The following is a 21,121-nucleotide window of genomic DNA, read 5'->3' as shown; positions in this document are numbered from 1 at the left end:
CACCTAATGAAGGCGTGCCTGATCATGCTTTTAACGCAGATTTCAAAGGACACCAGTTACACCCATTTATGTTTTGTTACAAATTATGTGGGAAAGAGTTTGGATTTGTCCTGTCTGAAAAGGTCTTATCACATAAGACGCAAATCCCATATCCACAGATTAGACTCACGTTCCCCTGAAGCACCAGTCAGATCTCTGTTGTTAAACAGAAGCCAAAAGGGTCACCAGGGACACTCAAAATAATTAAGGACGTTTACCAGGGAGCCTGTCTTACAGTAATAAACTTACAGTGGTAACCATAGGGATGGATGGTGTAGCTGCAGGGAAGCATGCAGAGAATGAAGAGGAGACACAGCAGCTGGAGTAAGTGGGAGAGAAAAAAGCTGCTGCCAGTGTTTCTCCTCTTAAGTTCTTGCAGGACATCTAAACGTATCCCGGGAGATCATGAATGCAGACCCCTTTACCACCACGCCTGTCAGCGATTGCATGTTGGGACTTTTGAAGAATCCCAGAGGACAATTGGAGGGTATGAAAGAAAGGCGGACTTGAAACAACAAAATAATTAGAGGGGCGGTGGGAGGAGAGAGAGAGGAAGTGGGTGGTCGAAAGGGAAAAAAAATAATGAGATCCATGTATACGTGTGATGAAAGCACAAAAGCAAGCAAAGGGTGGGCGGTGCCGTGAGAGCAGAGACAAAAGACCACTCCCCTCTGACGTCACGATGCAGCTGACATCTTGAAGTCATTGCTGACATCCTGAAGCTTTTCTCTCTGGTACATCTCTCAGAGAAAGACAATAAAGCAGGAAAACACGTGCACTTTATCTGACAGACCGCTGCAAACAAGGTAACGGGATGCTGGGGAGAGTAGAGACAGATTGTAGATACAGAAATACTTGTCTTCCACGGTTCCTCTCTCAGATAAATCAAGATAAATGCTGCGCTACGACAACACTTGCCCGATGAAGATCATCGAAACAAACCAGACAGCACAGACGTTTTTTTTTGTCAATATACTTTTGTTTATAAAAAAAAAACTTTGCCATATAGTAAAGCTTTCTGCTTCAGAAAAGAAAACATACAGAGAATGCACAAACAAACAGCAGCCAGGCCAGTGAGGCAAAACACGATGCAGGTTTCGATACAGGTCGAGCCACAGCCGCCGAGTGAGCAACAGACTGAAACCACCATGAGGGCTCAGCCTGCTCCTCTTTAGCTGGGATAAACAAATGGACAGTTTAAAAAAAAAAAAAAAATGACTGGCCCAAGATACAAAGACTCACAGTGCTTTACCTGACTTTTTTGTTCAGGATGAGGTTTACAAAAACCAAATCTCCCACTCTGGGATTGTTTTTAAAGTCAGTTTGGTTAATTTGTTAAATGTAATTTTATGTGAGCATGCTTTAGTTTGATAGTGATAGTAAATAATAACAGTCTGTTGATAAAGACGGCTATATCTTGCATTGTCGAAGCATTAGACTAATCTCAAACTGAAATTGCAGAACTGAACAGAAATCCAATGAAGTCTCACATACACTATAAATCTAGTACTGACGATTATTTACTAATGAATGTGAGCTGTAATAACTCTAATATTTGTCTGCATGTGTGGTAGAGCAACACCAAATCCAGGCTGAACTTTTAAGGCATCAAAGATATTGGAACATGTTTATTACTGATGTGCGATAACATAGAGTGAATCTCAAGCAAATCAATGTTGATAAAATATAAAAGGTTAACTGTATTAATTACTCTCGTCAGTTAGAGAGTTACATGAACAGAGGTTCTGTACTCTCAATAAAGGGACATCTGCTGATAATAATTTCAATTTCTTCTTTGAAGGTAACATATGTGCGAATACAAATTGAATGAAATGAAGAGAAATATTCCTGATGTGTTTAGATTGCCTGATCTAGAATGACGACGTGGGGCTTTACAACATGGGGCTGGAACAGATTTAGTTGCTGATGATGGATGCCATGACCACGACGTAGACAATGCAGAGGATGATGGCGCCGATGCCGAGTCCCAGAGCCACGTGGTTCAGTGTCCTGGCGGTCCTGCTGCTCTGCTCGGCCACAATCCTGTTGCCCATGAGGTTGGCCTCGCGTGCCTGAAGGCGAGAAAAATAATACACCAAATGTTTAAAGTCCCTTTCTCGTTTCGAAAATGAGTTTTGGTTGTTGTTATTTCTCTTGAATGTTGGACCCTTCTCAAACAGACTAACATCTCTTCCACAGCCACAGGATGCGTCTTTCCACATGGTTGTTTAAGAAATGAGAAGCTACTCATTGCATCAGTTGGGGTTAAATAACTTGTTGCCAGCTCGCCCACGCAGTAATTATCCAATAGGAGGCTAGTACCTGTTTGCTTAGTTAAATCCAGGTGGCTACTTTTTTTTTTTTTTGGCCAGGCAGTGTGACTTTTTTTTGTGTCTTTCCACTGCAGGTGAAGTGACAAAGTAGATGCCACGCTATGTTAATGGTACATTGCATTGGAGTTCAGTTGACATACCTTGTGACATAAAGTCTAGAGTATTGTTCCCAAGGCACGCCAGTTGAGAGCTACGAGATCACTGCTGCTGACATATTGTAAACAACTTCCTTTTTTCTCATTATCAGAACTTATGGTTTTATTCAAATCAAATAACCGCTGTTTTCCCGTCTAGTACTCTTCCTGTTTTCTTGTTTCATATATTAAGGGCGGATGGTAAAGGTACTTGTTAAGCAAATTTAGTTTATTTGCTTTTTATTCTATTTACGCTAAACCCAAACTTGAAATTCCCGAAAAGTACACGGACTGTTAACAAATTTGAGTATTAGTGCGAGTGTGTTGAATTGGAAAATGATTTTGTCATGAATTTCCCTTGTTTTGAGCCAGTTTATATGCTCTGGATGTGAAAAGTTATTATAGTTTTGAAGCCGTTCCCTTATACAGTATTTTAGTTTGTTATTTTTTTATCCTGCCAACCTTTAAACAAAGCACTCTATGAAAGACATTTTGTTTTCCCGAAGGACCGGTCATTAACTCAGTTATTCCACTGGGAATAGCTCCTATTACAGAATTAAACTGTACGTGACTGGAAAAGACAATGTTTTCACATGGACACAAGTCTTGCACTAATGATCAGAACAACAAAACAAAACAAGTGTGTGAAAGCCCATTCTACCGTGACACGCAGAATAAGTCAGTCAGTCTGGAAAGACCACAAAAGTACTACTGCAATGCACACTAAAAAGGCATCAGCTAACGCTAGCAGAGGAACGATCCAAATCCTCTCAACAGCCGTCGATTATCGACTTCACCAAAATCAGTAACAGAGAGAAGGAGGCTACACATCAACAATTTGCTGGTGAATTTCACCGTCAAAGTTATTAGACCTTTAGCCGCTATACACGGACGAGGATTCAGGGAAATACTGCAGATAAGATAGGACTTTATTTATGCCTGTGGGGAAATTAGGTCACTATCCCATCATACAGCAAGGTGTGGAGTACTATTAGATGCTATTTATGGAAATGACTTGCAGCCTGTTTTTATTTAGGCTATACATATCTGCAGCGCGCAGTATGTACCACGTGAGCTGTCTGTTCTCAGCATACGTATCCACGTCAAGAATATAGTTTCCATTGTTGCAAAGCACTACTTTCTACTATGTTTTTATTAGTGACGTCATCGGCGACTAGTCAGTGTCATCTTGACCTTCACCACATTTTAGTTGACTATAAAAATTCTGAACTTGTGCAACCCCAAGTGCCTAATAACCTTAAAAATGTTTTAATCGATCAGATCAATTCTTTCTGGTTGGAATAAATACATCTTCTTCCATCCATCATCTTCATTGGGTCAAGCTGCAGGGTACACCCTAGACAGGGTCTCTCTCTGATGTTCTGTGGTATATAAACACATATCTTATCACATCATTTTATTTAGCATCCAGTTAATCTAGCATCTCTGATCTGGTAAGTAAGTAAGTAAGTCCGTGTTCCATTTTTGGTCTCCACCAACTCTTCTGTCTGACTCTTTGTGGCTACGAGGTGCACTAACCTCACCAGCTCGTCATCGATAACAAAACAATGAAGTCATAGAGCATAAAACCACAACAATGAGCCTGAAGATGCTAAAATGCTCTCAGCTAGTTTCTCAACGTGTCAACGGTTCTGACATCTTTGATGATTTTTGGTGAAAACGAAACACACAAATCTGTGCTGGTCCGGTTTTACAGGAACGCAGACCGAAATGTTTATGTGACATCCATTTGGCACATGAAAGACGGTCGCATGTGCGAAGGAATTACAGTACTTCTGCCAAACTGGAAGTGAAAGTAAGCATTCCTGGTTACCGACAGGGCAACTGTGAGATTTACTAAGCAAATGTTACTTTGGGCCTTTAGGTCTAGAATATCACGTGCAGATACACTATATTACCAAAAGTATTCGCTCACCCATTCAAATGATCAGAATCAGGTGTTCTAATCACTTGGCCTGGCCCCAGGTGTATAAATTCAAGCACTCAGGCATGCAGACTGTGAAACAAGACATTTGTGAAAGAATGGGCCGCTCTCAGGAGCTCAGTGAATTCCAGCGTGGAACTGTCATAGGATGCCACTTGTGCAACAAATCCAGTCGTGAAATTTCCTCGCTCCTAAATATTCCACAGTCAACTGTCAGCTCTATTATAACAAAATGGAAGCGTTTGGGAAAAACAGCAACTCAGCCACGAAGTGGTAGGCCACGTAAAGTGACGGAGAGGGGTCAGCGGATGCTGAAGCGCATAGTGCAAAGAGGTCGCCGACTTTCTGCACAGTCAATTGCTACAGAGCTACAAACTTCATGTGACCTTCAGATTAGCCCAAGTACAGTACGCAGAGAGCTTCATGGAATGGGTTTCCATGGCCGAGCAGCTGCAGCCAAGCCACACATCACCAAGTGCAATGCAAGGCGTCGGATGCAATGGTGTAAAGCACGCCGCCACTGGCCTCTAGAGCAGTGGAGACGCGTTCTCTGGAGTGATGAATCACGCTTTACCATCTGGCAATCTGATGGACGAGTCTGGGTTTGGAGGTTGCCAGGAGAACGGTACATTTCAGATTGCATTGTGCCAACTGTGAAATTTGGTGGAGGAGGAATTATGGTATGGGGTTGTTTTTCAGGAGCTGGGCTTGGCCCCTTAGTTCCAGTGAAAGGAACATTGAATGCTTCAGGATACCAAAACATTTTGGACAATTCCATGCTCCCAACCTTGTGGGAACAGTTTGGAGCGGGCCCCTTCCTCTTCCAACATGACTGTGCACCAGTGCACAAAGCAAGGTCCATAAAGACGTGGATGACAGAGTCTGGTGTGGATGAACTTGACTGGCCTGCACAGAGTCCTGACCTGAACCCGATAGAACACCTTTGGGATGAATTAGAGCGGAGACTGAGAGCCAGGCCTTCTCGACCAACATCAGTGTGTGACCTCACCAATGCGCTTTTGGAAGAATGGTCAAAAATTCCTATAAACACTCTCCTCAACCTTGTGGACAGTCTTCCCAGAAGAGTTGAAGCTGTAATAGCTGCAAAAGGTGGACCAACATCATATTGAATTCTATGAGTTAGGAATGGGATGGCACTTCAGTTCATAGAATGAGTAAAGGCAGGTGAGCGAATACTTTTGGTAATATAGTGTATATTAAACACAAACTGAGAAGGTTAATCCACATTTATTGACACTATGCAGCGTAAAGTTCTAGGAGGCGTTCAGATAAACGCAGACATACTGTGAGAACAAAAGTACAAGTACATGCAACTGCGTTACTGAATGTGGCTACAGCGATCAGGAAATGATATCATGTCTTGAGAAGCAGGAATCCTGAAAGAATGGTCTGAGCATAAAGGTTTACACTGTGCCTTTAAGTCCAGCCCTAGTCTTAATCAAATCAGACTCCTACTCACACTCCCATAACTCTATTACACTTCTCTGTGTGTCTGGATACATCATGGCATGTGTGTGTTATTTAGAGCTGGCCATGTTCGTCACAGTAAAGCTGGACATGATTACCCAGAGCTCTCTGGCTCACGTGTCACAATCCAACAAACCCTAACCGTCCTTTAAATTTAAAGATTTTTTTCTTCGGTTGCTGTAGGAAACGGGAAAACAGGAAATGAGGGCAAAGAGAGCAAAGGAAAGGCCTTTTATATACAGTCTATGGGATCGGCACGCAGCCAGTGATTTGTCAGCAGGGTACAGGGTACATTATGTGCTGCAACCGCTCAGCCTTTGGGTTGTTGCACCGAAGCTTACCTGTATTTATTCAGTCTGAAACATAGTGAGTTTTTAGCTACATATAAAAAAGCCTTACTGTCTAATGTAATGTTGTTAAAGACAAGCCCAGACATGACTGTCACTCTCACATCTGATGCTACATCCAGAAGATTAGCATAAAAGCTAGAATCAGAGGTAAACAGCTGGGTAGTACGTGACTGTCCCGTCCAGAAACAGTTGATGAAACACATGATGTAAAACCAAAACATGAGCTTTTGGCTCTTAAAAGTATTTTAAAGTACAGTTAGCCTTCGATGCTAGTAGTTCCTTAATGTTGGTCTGGTGTCTCTGGCATTTTAGAGTTGCCTTTAGACAGAACCAGTTCGGCTTTCATTGTTTGTTCCTCAAAATCCTTTATTGTTTTCTTTTCCCTTTTTTTTAAATAAATAAAACAACAAATATATTTAAACCATACAAAAAAATAAATGACTGTTGTTGTGGATTACTTTGCTGCTCACTTGAGAGAAATTAAAAACTCATATTCATCAGGAACGATCTATGAGGACTTGAACTCAGTTGTGTTCTCATTTTCTGTGTGTGCTCAGTGTAAATTTACGAACGTAATTTACTCTGTTTAAACATGATTAGACCGCTCAGTTAATATGTGCAAACAAGAGGGATTAAGTCACATACAGAGAGATTCTGAAGCTGCTCCCAGTCACGGCAGCCGTGCAGTACCTTTACAGTGTTTCTTTCGTGAGTAGATGGATTTTGACATCCTCGTATCTTTGAGTCAGTTACGGTAGATTAGTGTCATGCGATCACAGCTATAAACACCATCATTGACGCTAGTTAAAACTCAAACACATTAAATGAGTAAGCATTCTAAACTATATTCGATGGAACTTTGAGTCAGAAGACACACCCACCAACTACTTCAAGACTTTCCACATACAAGTTTTTTGCAGTTTCTGACCCTCCCCCACTGCACATAGGTCAGCTGCTGGGAAGTTCCTGGAGCTGGAATTTAGTGTCTTAATAATGGTGTTTTTAGCACTGTGAGAACTGAGCACTGGTGAGTCAGAGTCGCTAAAGACATCGCATATGTTGTAAGCCACTGCTGTGCATGGTATGGATTAATACAGTGAGGACTGTGGAAATCCCCCAAATTGTACTGTACAAACAGTCAGATTGTGTACACTCAATACTCCTTGTGTTTCACAATACTTCATACACCAAGGGAGTGACCTGATGACTTAATGAGGGTGCTTTGTTTTGCACAATTCTTGGAAGAACTTCTGCACCCAGTTTTACTGACCTACAGCTCTAATTCAACATTGTTGGCCAAAGTTCACTATGTGAGGTTAGGGTAGCTTGTTTTTGCATTTGGATATCAGAAGGTCAAAATACCCTTATCAAGTGCACACACTGAAAGCTTGTTCAAAATAAATAAAAGCATACTCCATGGACAGGTTGAGGGGGTCGTTTGTCCCCCTATACAACTGCGCAACGCCCCCCTATGAGGAACCAACGGGCTTGTGTCATTGACGAGTTATTGCTGACACAACTGTACAACTTAGATATATATCTATCTGTCTGAAAGACTTCTTGTAACTCGCTACCGGCAGAGAGAGTGAGTTTACAACTGTCAGTAAATCTGACTGTGCAGTCAGGTGATTGCTGAGGCACTTCTCCTTTAAAGAAACACTGACCTTTGTCGGAATTTAAATTTAGTGCATTGTATTTTTTCGGATTATCCTTACGTGTTGGGTATAGTCTGTCTGCTTACTGTTACTTAAAAACAATGGTACTGAGTGGATCTTGTTGCAACTGGAGCTTATAGATATTCAACTTAATCAACGGAATTACTTTTACTGAAGTTCCTGCAATGGATATAAAGAAAATGTCACAGGTGATAGACTGCATGACCATTGAACCAGCTGAGTCATAAAGGGGGTGAATTAGCTGTGCTTGTCCGGCTACTGAGAGACATGGACGAGGAAATGTATCTTTCGAATGTAGTCTATTGCATTTGACCATTTGGTTAGTTGTCTGCAACCTTTCATCATGTATCAGTGTACGCCCAGTACACCAATAAGCATTATTTAGACATAGACTATAACCATTCTAGTTTCAGCTTCAGGTGGAAGCCAATAGGCTGTAACAGCGAGCTACAAACTCAGGTCACACGCAGCTTTAAGGAAGGCATTGCAGCCAGAGTTACCTTCCTGACGTTCAGTCATCCAATGGGTCGGCATTATAGGGGAATAATGGCGACTATGAAGCTTTCTGAAATGTGTAAAGATTATTTTAAAAATAATGAAATATATTTAAATGAAATGATACTGATCGAACCAAACAGAATTGGGACCCTGTGAACTGGAATCAAATCACAACAATCTCATGTTTCCCTTTCTAGATATGTCACAAACACTGAACTGACCGAAATCTTTTTCATAATAGGTGGGTTGTGAAGAAAAAAGTGAAGAAAACCTCAATACACAACTTCCCCAAATGTTATCTTTGCAGCTACATAGTTTCTTCTTATTTCATTAATACTCTGCATGCCTTAGGACATGCAGAGTATTAACATGACCGTGGACATGCGGTTCACCAAAGACCATCACTCCAGTGCCAGGTAGGCAATTGCGCACAAATTTGGCATATAGTTGGTACGGTGTAGAATCCTTGGTCAACCACTATCGTCGCTTTTATTGTTTGGAGAGAGCAGACAGTATAGGGCAGAGACGTACGGCTTCAGAGTGTACGACTTTCCTGGAATATGGTTTAAAACCTGTCTGTAAATACTGTCGTATTTGTGCAGAGTTCGGGTGAGTGTAAAAGCTCGTCCACTGTTCCTGAAGAATAGCTTCTTGGATGCATCTTCTACTCAATGTTATTGAATTACATGGTACAGACTGATGCACCGGGGCTTAAATTCAATTATGTGACTTACACAGATTGGCTCAGCTTTCCTCCTGCTGCCACTGCTGCAGCCTATAGAAAACAGACCCTGCAGTATCACTTGGGTGGTGGTCAGTGTGTCTTTCTGTACTTGGCCGTCTTTCTTTCTGCATGAAATCAGCCGAACAATGGATACGAGTGAGCAGGGGGCTGATACTTGTGAGAAAAGCCCAATACGCAGAACTGAATACAGCTGATGAGAGAAAGGATGGAAGCGACATGAAAAGTCTCAATCACATTTTCTCACGTCAAGTGAAAGCCATACGGTCTAACTCTGTGTCTTTTACCCGTCACTTTAACCATTTCCTGGAACATTTTGACACCTTGCCAAACCAATGTACACGTCACAGCCTTGAGTTTACCCGCAACCTTCTTTTGGCTGAAGACGAGAGAAGTAGAACAGAGGCAATATTTCTCTGTGTTGTTCTTTCTGTGTTGTCAGGAACCTGTTGTAACAATGGCTCATGCGACTGCTGGCGTGTATGTACATTAAACAGGCATAGCCTCGGGGCAGCAACCTATTTCAGGGATGCCTGCCTTTTCAACGTGGGCTCTGTGTGATTTTTAACTTCAAAGGTCCACTACGTAGGTCTGTAAAATCGCCCATCTGGAATGCATTAAAGCCTATACACTTTCTGAACTGAGACGCACAAGGGGGCAGAGGCTTGATCTTCCCGAGAAAAAAAGAAAAAAAGATTCTGCATCTCATTATCACCATGCCTTAGACACTGGTGCCACTCTGTTAATCATCCTTGTTGAACAAATATTTGCATTCACTAAACTCACAGCTATGCCTTTAACACACAGTTACATTTGTTAAACATCCTGGTGAATATGAGTTGTCTTAAATATTCTTCAGTGTATCTCTTTGCATTGTGAACTGTGTGTGTGTCTGATTTTGGTATATATTTTAATTTGGATAAATTACAGAACCCCATCTGGTTGAAGTACTCCCTGAGCTAGCAGGCATTTCTCTGCAGCTCACTCCGGAGAGACCTCAATCTCTAAAAATGGCAATGTAGTAAAAAAAAAGCAATCCTCTAGAAAAAAAAGAATTCCATATCTGACACAATTTGACTGTTACTTGGAACATTGGAGTACGTAATCAGCGAGTAAAACTTTTAGGAAGAGGAATAGGAAATTCTCTCATGTTGCAAATATGGCGCACACTAGAATATGACCTCTGGCAAAAAAGCAAGAGCCTCTTCCAGTTATTGTCTGGATGTTCATCCACTGCTGATAAGAGCTGACCTGTGAGGGAAGGCTGATGCTTTGGGACACAAAGGGCCGTTTGATGACGCTGTCACAGAAGAGAGGAGCGGCTTGGAGCTGGAGAAAATGAGTCTGATTCCAACAAAAGAACTGTTTGTCTGGACACTCCAGTGATTGCTGTGTTATATGTGTCTCATCATGGGTTCAACAGAAAGTTCTTCACATTTTTCTCTCCATTAAAGTGTATGCATTAAAAAACCTCCAGAGACAGAGCTGGCGCACACTCGTGCTATTAATTCTCCTTCTATAATCCAAGTATTGTGGTTCGCTGCGGAAAAAAAATTAAAATTGACATTAAGTTCGTTTCTTAATGGCCTTGGTTGAAATGCCAGGAAGAGAATGTTAAGTGAGAAGGATACCAGCAGCCAGCTCCACGCCTGCCCCTATTCCTTTGTTTTTGCTCTATCTGGTTCCAGTCTTTGACTTCTTTCCTGTTTAGTTTTCCGTTATAAACTGTGACGCACTCTTTGACTCGCACCCGAACACAGAAACGCAACCACAAAAATGTTAATTTCAAACACTCCCTTGTATTCTTATTTACTCCCAAATTTAAAAAATAATACCCATTTTCTTTTTTTTAATTTATTAATTATTATGTTTTGCCTGTCTTTTCTCTGCAGCTCTCTGGGCTCACTGTCCATCCAGTTCATCCACCTCCCCCATGTAATAACATAAAGGAGACACGGTGAGTTAGCATCCACTAAATCAATAGGAAACAAATGGACAGACGCTCCATCAGGCGCAGATTCCTTTCCCACCGCTCTGACGTGGTTTCTCTTTCAGTACTAGGAACAAAATCAAGAGGGGGTTGGGCTGACTAAATCCTCATAATAACCAGCATTTACGCACTTATTTACATATTCAAGCATTTCACTGAAATAGCTCAGTGAGAGAGAAAAGTCAGTGTCAGTACAAGAGACAGAATTGCACTATATTCCTGCTTTGTGTGTAAATACACTATATATATATATATAATGTATACAAATGTTGTTACTAGATAACGTCTTTTCCGTCCTACCAGTTAGACTAGTTCATGTCCTGTACACCCGTTTCCGTGTCTTTCTGTTTTTCTATAACACACAAAACAGAATGACTCCATGTCGCAATCACCAAAAAAATAAAAAATAAATAATATGCAGAAGCCTCTCTATTGTATACGTGTCTTGCGTGGGAGTGGATGTCATTCAGGTTATAATATCAGTTTGCCAGACATGTCATGACAAGACAAATAAAGGGAGATCAGGACAGTATTCTGACACTGACTTCAAGGAATCACCACTCAAACTTATCAACATCAATAATGCAACTGCTCAGAGCTCAGAGCTCATAATTTACTGTATGTCCTACTTTGAAGTGATGTGGTTACACACAAAATGGCCTTTCATGCTAAAATGGCAGCTCTATGTTGCACCTGAAAGTACACAAAAAACGCGCCATGCGTCAAACCTTTTGAACAACAAACCAGAACCCGACTAAGCTGTTAACATGGAAGCTAAATAAAACGAAGGTTGGGGTATGTATTTACTAAATATGCCCCAAAATATCAATCACAATAGATCTTTTTGGACACGTGCAAAGTGTTTTTGCACGCTGTGGACTGCCCAATCTGCTGGAAATGTGACAGAAGACGACAAGGTCCGCCCACACCAAATCTGTCTTCATTCATGTTTTTAAACACAACCAATATTTACTTATAAGATCTTATCTGACTGAAAATTCCTACTGACTGGGGTTTTTTTTGAGTCAGTCATAGTTTTGTTGTGATTGGGCTATTATTCAGATTGTTAGAGGAAAACTAGAGTCCACATAAATGCACTGTAAAGCCGAACTGTAAAGCCGGTCAGATTATTAAGATATCCAGGTGCCAACACAATCATTTTGACCAACGTCGAGGAGCCCTTAGCTTTTCATCTGGTGCCATCATCAGAACTAAAATGCAGTTGGTCCAAAATGGCCAAATACTTTCTAAACTAGTTATATTCTCATCTGCCTTCATCGCTGTCTTCATTCAAATAAGTAAATGTTTGCACATCAATAGTAACGATCAACATTAGTGTTTAGCTTAGCATTTAGCTTGAAGTACTGGTGTATCTAAATATAGCCTCACAAAGCTGCTGATGTGGTCGTAGATTTTTCACCTAAAAGCAACCTTTAAATTACTAAACAGACAAAAATGCATCCATATATTCAAATAAAAGTCTTTCTTGCTTAATTGCAACATATCCGAGATTAAAAATCAAACATAATTTGTGAGTCTAAAACCTTACATCAACTTGACAGGGCTTTTTAGGGAATTGCTTGTCAAAGCAGCTCTTAAAATTATCCTGCAGCCACCACACCCACTGCCCGGAAATAAATTCCATTTTATAGTGCTTGTCTTATCTGTGTGTAAAGTGTGTAAATGCATCATGGAAACCGCAGTCTGTAACAGCTGTACACACAAGAGCCGGGTGGTTATAGCATGTATGCGGCTTTGCACCAACAACTTTCTATTGTTTCTGTCCCTGAATACGACTGCAAATCTAACTGAGTTATCTTAGTTACAGGAGGAATCAAGCGGAAGCAACTGAACGGCAAAAACTTAATTTTCAACATCATGATAACAAAATGCACTGTACAGGCATAGCATTATGACCACCTTAATAATTGCGTAGGTCTCCCTTGTGCCTCCAAAACAGTTGTGACTCATGAGATAATGGACATGGGCTTCTGAGGGTGTTGTGTGATGTCTGGCAAAGGAATGTTGTTAGTGGGGGTCTTTGGGTCCTATGGGTTGGGGGGAGGGGCCTCTGAGGATCAGGCTTGTTCCAGTGCATCCCCCAGACAACTGATCAGTTTGGGATCAAGGGAATTCAGAGGCCAGGTTAACACCTTGTGCTGTTTTTCATGTTTGTTGTTAGTAAACTGTTTTTGTGAGTGTGTGTGTCTGTGTCTGGCTGCATCCTGCTGGGAATTTTTACTCTAAGGGCACATTTAATCAAAATATAACAGAGGGGGTTGCTCTTGGACACATCTAGGTCACTTATCAACACTATTCTAGTATTCACTCATGTTTATTTATATAGCATAATTATTACAAAAGGTCCAAAACAATTGCACGGTCCCCTTCGCTCTTACAAAACTAAAGCAAACTCAAACAGGATGGGCAACAGGTTGAGCAACCGCTTTAAGAGAAATGAAACTAAGGTCCGGGAAGGCATGATATCCTTATTGTGTAAATACAGAAACAAGTTCAATCCCACTGGGGTTCCATGCAGCTTCAAAGCTCAAATGAGCTAAATCAACACCATAAGTCTTGTGTTTAACCCTATCGGGGATGCTTGATCTTGTCTGTTAAACAGCCATGGCTCTGTTGGTGATGAAGCAATTCAGTGTATGCTGCAGACAGTTAGACATCAAAGTTTACTCTGTGAAAGCCCCACAGTTCGCTGCAGAGATAGAAACAGCAGTGAGGTTACGGTTTGGTTTATCGGCAATAAATTGTAGTTGCAAATCTATTTCCTGCAGCTACAATAGAAAGAAATAAAGTTTTATAAAACTGATATCAAGTTATGCTAACTCACCACCATGTTCAAAACCGCAAATACCTATTTCTGAGATATTTCACAATAGTCTTGGGTTAAAGTGACTGTGGTCTATTTATTCAGGTACACACAAGTATCACTAATGGTAGGGGTCACATGACTGATTTCCAGTCACAGTAGGCTGGCGTAGATCAAATGACCAACTGGAGATAAATAGACATATTAACCAAAGGGTGTACGATAATGATAAGGGCTAATATACTGAAGGGCATAACACAAAAGAGCGTTTGAGCAGTGTGGCTGTGGAATTGTATTCTCTGTGTTGTTGCCATGGGCAGTGTAAATACTAGGTGCTAAATGTAGATGCTCCTTAAATAGAGTTTAACATCTGCTGCTTTAGGAAGTATGCCACAGTTAAGTTCTCACCAACACACACATTTCATCGGCACAGCCTAAACACGCTGTAATACGCTGAAGCTTTCAAGTTTTGAACTCTCGCGACTATTTAAATTATTCAGATTCCCGCATGAGAAAATGAACATATCAAAGACTTTCTGCATTATTTGAGCGTTAAATTCCCATGACTCCTTTAGGACTGCAGTGAATGTACCCGGGAAAATGAATTTCATATTTGGGCATTAATTAATCTAAGAGGCAAGACGGATTTAACACTGATCACATGAAAAAAATGTCAAGCCATTTAAGAGACGAGACAGTGTAGATACAAACTTTCTCAATTACTTAACGCAACCAAAATACAAGAATAGAAAAGGCTGATCACAAATACGTGAGACAAAAATGATATGTAAAAGCAGAGTCTGTTGCCATGATCTCTTTCAGACGTGTCAAAGTCTACGTCCGCAGTGTGTCTAAGTTTAGACAACAAAAACAGAAAGAGCTGAGGAAGAACCTCTAGGCTAGTATAACACTCAAGACCACCCAATGACGTCTCCATTTTTATTTATTTATTTTTTTGTTGACATCCTCTTAACTCTGATCCCCACACTTCCCACATCCACCCAAACCTGGCACTCTCTCACACGCTCTCGCCTTTTTTATTTATTGAACTGTAAACCGTAAGTAATATGGTATTGTACCTTGAGATATGGGAGTTACTGTATCTTATAGGCGGTTTATACTTCTGCGTAAAGACAACGCAGGAAGTAGAAACAAAAAGTAACTCGATTGGCAAAAAAGTCACGGCGCAGACTGGCGTTTGGGCGGCGTTTTTACAGAGAGAGTCAGACTGACAAGCGCACAAGTATAAATGGCTCGCACCGGCGTCTATGTCCCGAAGAGGTATAAACTCTGCTTTATTCAGTTCTTCAAAGCAAGACTATAACAATATACATATAACAATATACATATGTGCAAATGTGCAGATCCTGCATCTTAATGTTTACAATAGCAGCATCCAATTCTTCACATCATGGAGTCTGAAATATTGATGCATTAATGCTTTCCCGATAGATGTGTGCTCATCTATCCACAGTACTCCCACAGCTGCAGTATCAGTACTACTTGCCTTTCCTTTACCTTAAACTGTGGCTAGTCAATCTCACTTTTGATCTGTGTACGTTTTTGTTCCTAATAACCATTTGTGCTGTTCTTTACAGCCGACCTGATTTATCGCTTGTATAGATTGTATTGGATGCACTTCACGTTGCACTGATTCATTATTAGACAATGACTCATCTGTCTAATGCTAGCAAGGAAGCTAGGCAGCTAGAGTGTCTGATTAATCAGATCAGTTTACTCCCTAAAATCCAGTGTCAGTTGGTCTCCATTATTCTTGCAATAATTTTATATCATTATTGAAAGACAACACAGATAGTTAGCAATATCACTTGCCAGCTATAGTTTGTCAGTAAAATAATATGTAAAGAATAAAATCAGCTGCACATTGGGCTCAAATGATAAATGGTTTTTAAAGAAGCTTTTCAAAGTGTATCCACTCTGTAAAGAATACTCTCATGGATTGTGATATTACCATCCTCTGTGGATATGTAGCAGTTTTACTTCCGCTTGTACGTTAACCATTGGAACTCGCATGTGGTTTCTTTAACAATCAGTTCTCTATATTTATGTTTCAGCTTTTCTCCTTTTCAGCTGAGTACATTTATGTGAATTATATCTGCTTGTGTTCTTGTGCTTTTATGCTTTGCCACAAGTTAATTTTTCTCTGTGTCTCACTTGGACTTTGGACTTTACTTCCGTATTGAGCTCTTAGTTTTGCTTGCGTTTTCTGGAGCTTGGACTTAGCTTTAAATTATTTTATTTAATATCTTGTTGTTCTTTGGAATTTTTAGACTGATATTCGACAGATGCAAGTAACTTACAGAGACGGAGTAGATGAGGGCAGCAATTCCAAGTGGCAGGCAGCAACAGATCATGGTGAAGATGGAGTAACACAAGTAGTCGTTGACCGGGTGAGCCAGAGGGGCTTGAGTCACGTACATCGTGGGCTGGACAGCGACAGTGGCCGGCTGCCCTGGGTACTGCTGCCCTGCGGGGTAAGGCTGCTGCCCTGCGGGGTAAGGCTGCTGCCCATATCCTGCACCTCCATACTGTGGCTGATATCCATAGCCCTGCTGGCCAAAAACATGAACTGCTGTTAAAACACTTTTTCAGATGAACTGCAGCAGGTGAGTCAGTGTGAAACCGGGCAGATACTTGGGTAAGTGACCACAGAAGAAGTGAAACTACTGCACACTTGCACGCTTTCACAACAACTGAAAAACCTTGATATATTTTTTTTTCTTATCTCAGCAGTGTTTCAACAAAACCGCATGATTACTGTTGATTTTACTGTAAGAAGTGCCAAAAAAAAAAAAAAACACGTGTTTTAAATCACATAATTGGACCCAACAGAAAATCTAAATTGTAATAACCATCCCCTGAACATCAATGGACATTATTTCATTTATTTTTTTCACAAAAATCCCACCTTAATTACAAAAACTATTTTAAAATACTTAAAATTTTTCCCCTTCAAACCTTCCAAGACAAACACAGCTCCACACGTCATTAAATATATAATAATATAAAACATTTTTCAGCATTGCAATGCACTGAAGGAAAAAAATAAATAAAATAAAGTCAAATTATTTAACATTTTATATGATTACAATTCATTACATTTGTCATTATTTGCGGTGGTTACCTGAGGTGGGTACCCAGGCCCTGGCTGAGCAAGCCCCGGGTTGTCTTGGTAGGGCGGAGGGGGCAAAACGGAGGACTTGTCATCAGACCATCCCATCGGGGGAGCGCTCGCTGGCTGTTTGGGGTCCATATTGCTGCTTTTTGACTTCTATATTTTCAAATAAAAAAAAGAAAATCTCAATTTTTTACTGCTCGGTTCACTTATTTCCTTTCGAATTGTTAAATTGTAGTTTACCCACCGACTTTTGAGGTATTTCTCTCTCGACTCAGGACGACGATGTCTTCTGGAGCAGGCGGTCAGGGGGGAAAAGTTAGGGCGAGTCTAAGAGACTGTGACAGACAGGGGCTCTGACACTTTAATAAAACGTTAGGTAATTTCTTCAGTGTTAAATTAATAGCATATCTCCATTAACATAATGTGTCGTCTACAATGCACCAAATTAAAGCCATCATATTATTTTACCTTTTATCTTGTTTGTGGTTACGAGTAAACATATAGGGGACCCCTGTGTTGGATGAAATGGTTCATCCCTACCTCCAAAGGGTGCATGTAGAAGTGTGCGATATCGCTAGATTTGGTATCGATCCGATCCCAGTGCAGAATTTGTAAATTTGTAAATAGAATTTGAAAAGTAAATAGAAAATACTTTATTATCACAATAAACGTTTTTGTTCAGAAACAACACAAAATGATCACTTGAGGACAAATAAAAACATTTTTTTCAGGCAGAGTGTTCAGAAACTACAAATAAAAACTAAATCTCTCCTTTTTTTGCACTTCTTTCTGGATTTTTTTTTTCTTAAATAAACAAAGTGTACAAAATTATCACTCCACAACAAATACTATAAATAAGGAAGTGTTTAGGAAGTACAATACAACACAAAAATAAGACAAAATGTCTCCCCTTTAGTGTACTTTTTTTTTCTTCTTTTCAGGATTTTTAAAAATTTCCATATGCTTATACAAGTTTATTGTGTTACCACTGTATCTTATAGCCTTTTTACAAATAGTACAACTTACTATCGTTTCATTTTCGGCCCCAAAATATAACCAAACAGCCCTACTCTTTCACTGTTGTGTGTGATGCATTGCTGCTGGCCGGTCCTGGCTGGTAGAGGTGGGCGGAGCCAAATGAGCCCGCCCTGCTCTGTGACAGCTGCGGCATTTAGACAGAGTCAGGTCGCCTTTTTAGTGAAACGAGAGCAAATGAAACTTAAGTATCGATTTCATTACATTGGTATCGATCAATCTCGATACCGATGTTGGGATCGATCCGCCCACCACTAAGAAACGGTTCTGTGGAAGCAGGGATGAATTATCAGTGCGGATGGAGCGCCATGTTTCAGACTTCTCAATGGAAACTGGATTTTCAACATGGAAAAGAAACAAAGAAGTCTGCGAGTGTTTGTTGGGTCGAGAGAAATAGACTACTTTATCAACTTTTGAGGGTTCACATTCCGCATTTTGCCCATGCAGGCAAACTTTTTGCAAGCCATTCCTACTAAATCAGTTGTCCAGCAGTCTTTATTCCCAACTGAAGAAGGTCGTGAGAAGGTCTCATTTGGCATAAACGCAGTGGGTGTTTAGCTTTTTTCATTTTCTTTTTTGCCATTATTTTAAAAATGTATGAATTTATTTTTCACATAATGAACATCATATAAAACCAAAACGACCTACAGTTTGTTTGTATTGGATGCTGTGCAAGTTGAAGCACTGAGTGATTCAGCCTATGTCAAAGTGCTAACCAATTTTAAAATAAGATATTTAAGCCGTATGGCCAAGGACCCGTGCTCTGCAGTTTTGTGAATGAATTTCTCCGTTGCTTCGATGGAGATTGAAATATGACAGTTTACTGTCACCTAGTGGTGGTGATACGTATTGCAGATGACTTGAGTCACTATTCTGGAGAATTCAGTACTGTGATATTCATTCATTCATTCATTCATCTTCTGTAACCGCTTGTCCTGTTAAGGGTCGCGGGGGTCTGCTGGAGCCTATCCCAGCTGTCATCGGACGAGAGGCGGGGTACACCCTGGACAGGTCGCCAGTCTATCTCAGGGCTAACACAGAGAGACAGACAACCATTCACAATCACATGCACACCTACGGCCAATTTAGAATCACTAATTAACCTAACGAGCATGTCTTTGGACGGTGGGAGGAAGCTGGAGTACCCGGAGAGAACCCACACAGACACAGGGAGAACATGCAAACTACACACAGAAAGGCCCACTGAAAAAAAGTCACCACCTGGATTCACTAAGCAAATAGGTAGGAGCCTCCTATTGGATAATTACTGCATGGGTGATTATCTTTCAGCTGGCAACAAGTTATTTAACCCCAACTGATGCATTAGTAGCTTCTCATTTCTTAAACAACCATGTCTAAAGACACATCCTGTCGTTGTGGAAAAAATGTTAGTCTGTTTGAGAAGAGTCAAATCACTGCATCAAGCAGAGAAAACATCTAAGGAGATTGAAGAAACTACTAAAATTGAGTTAAGAACTATCCAACGCATTATTAAAAACTGGAACAATAGTGGGAAACCATCGCATCGGGGTAAGAACAGAGGCAGATGAAGTGATGCACCCATCATGCCTAGTGTGTACTGTACAAGCCTGTGGGGGCAGTGCTATGATCTGGGGTCGCTGCAGTTGCTCAGGTCTAGGTTCAGCAACATTATGTGCCCAAAGAATGAGGTCAGCGGACTACCTGAATATACTGAATGACCAGGTTATTCCATCAATGGATTTTTTCTTCCCCGATGATGGGCATATTCCAAGATGACAATGCCAGAATTCATGGGGCTCCAATTGTGAAAGAGTGGTTCAGGGAGCATGAGACATCATTTTCACACATGGATTGGCCACCACAATTCCAGACCTTAACCCCATTGATCATCAATACAAGATCTTGGTGAAAAAATGAATGCCACACTGGATGGAAATAAATCTTGTGACATTGCAGAAGCTTGTCAAAACAATGCCACAGCTATGCCACATGCTGTGATCAAAGCTAAAGGCGGTGCAACCTTATTTGGTGGCAGTGTATTATCAAATATATTAACATATGCATAACATACAATTTATCCCATTAACAAAAATACACCTTCCCTTTCATGCACTGAACAGTCACCATGGATATAAAATGGCAGATGTGGCGTTGTATGAGTGATAAAAATTCCAAACCATGAGAGGAAAAAGGCACACAGAGACTTCTACTTTAGGTTAAAAAATGATATATGATCTGTAATAATAGTAAGTGGTACTGACTGCCAGTTGCAGAAGCAGAAAAAAAACAAAAAAACAGAGCTTTTAAATCAAGGAATTTACCTTTCAGGGGTAAAACAAAATACTATAGACGTACACAGTGATAATTTCCCAGGCATACTAGAGCTCTTCGCGCTGCTCTGGCACCAGGTACCAGAACACCTTAGTCCAAAAGTCAATGATCGACTTTGTTGTTGTAATATCAGATTTGCTGCTGCATGTCTTGGACACTCAGGTGACGAGAGGAGCGGCAGTTGGTTTGATCGTATCTGCAATGTGTGGAGATATCTCCCTTACCACAGAAAGAGATCCAGGGTCTCCTGTCTGTCACGACACTGGTTCTGTTTTGTGTCGTTCTGTCTTGGTTGTGTGTACTTTAGCTTACTCCTGTAGGAATGCCATTTAATTTCACCTTCTACTACATCTGCTGTATATGGTTGGAATCAGAATTAAAGAAAAAAAAAAACTTCTGGCCTCAATGCAATGCAAGGAAAACAGCCACCAAAGAAAAAGGAAGAAATTCCATGGAAAGACTTCTTCTTAAGAACTGAGAGCTCAACACAGTGCAGATACTGTGTTTCAGAACACAGTGCTGCAGTGTTTCTGCAATGGTCAACATCGCCTTGCCACCTCTCCACTGAAGGTCAGTTGGCTAGAAAGCTGGGCTTGAAAGGCTCGATCTGATAGC

General features: G+C 40.7%; 1 protein-coding gene across 2 annotated transcripts; it reads right to left on the bottom strand.

Annotated features, from left to right (window-relative positions):
* Positions 1–1,003: 1,003 nt before the first annotated feature.
* LOC311497035 (uncharacterized protein) lies at positions 1,004–17,478 on the bottom strand. 2 transcript variants are annotated; one of them, XM_084557134.1, is made up of 4 exons: positions 17,403–17,478; positions 17,165–17,311; positions 16,341–16,592; positions 1,004–2,111 (listed from the first exon to the last, which is right to left on the bottom strand). In XM_084557134.1, exons 2-4 carry the CDS (start codon positions 17,291–17,293, stop codon positions 1,956–1,958), a joined length of 537 nt encoding a protein of 178 aa, XP_084413260.1. In that variant the 5' UTR covers positions 17,294–17,311; positions 17,403–17,478; the 3' UTR covers positions 1,004–1,955. The 2 variants fall into 2 exon arrangements, with proteins under 2 accessions (XP_084413260.1, XP_084413261.1); XM_084557135.1 differs by having other exon boundaries at positions 16,341–16,589.
* Between the last annotated feature and the right edge of the window lie 3,643 nt (positions 17,479–21,121).

The sequence above is a fragment of the Chelon labrosus genome (assembly GCF_963514085.1).
Source record: "Chelon labrosus genome assembly, chromosome: 12".
NCBI classification, from domain to species: Eukaryota; Metazoa; Chordata; class Actinopteri; order Mugiliformes; family Mugilidae; genus Chelon; species Chelon labrosus.
This window is presented reverse-complemented; position numbering and strand designations above follow the sequence as displayed.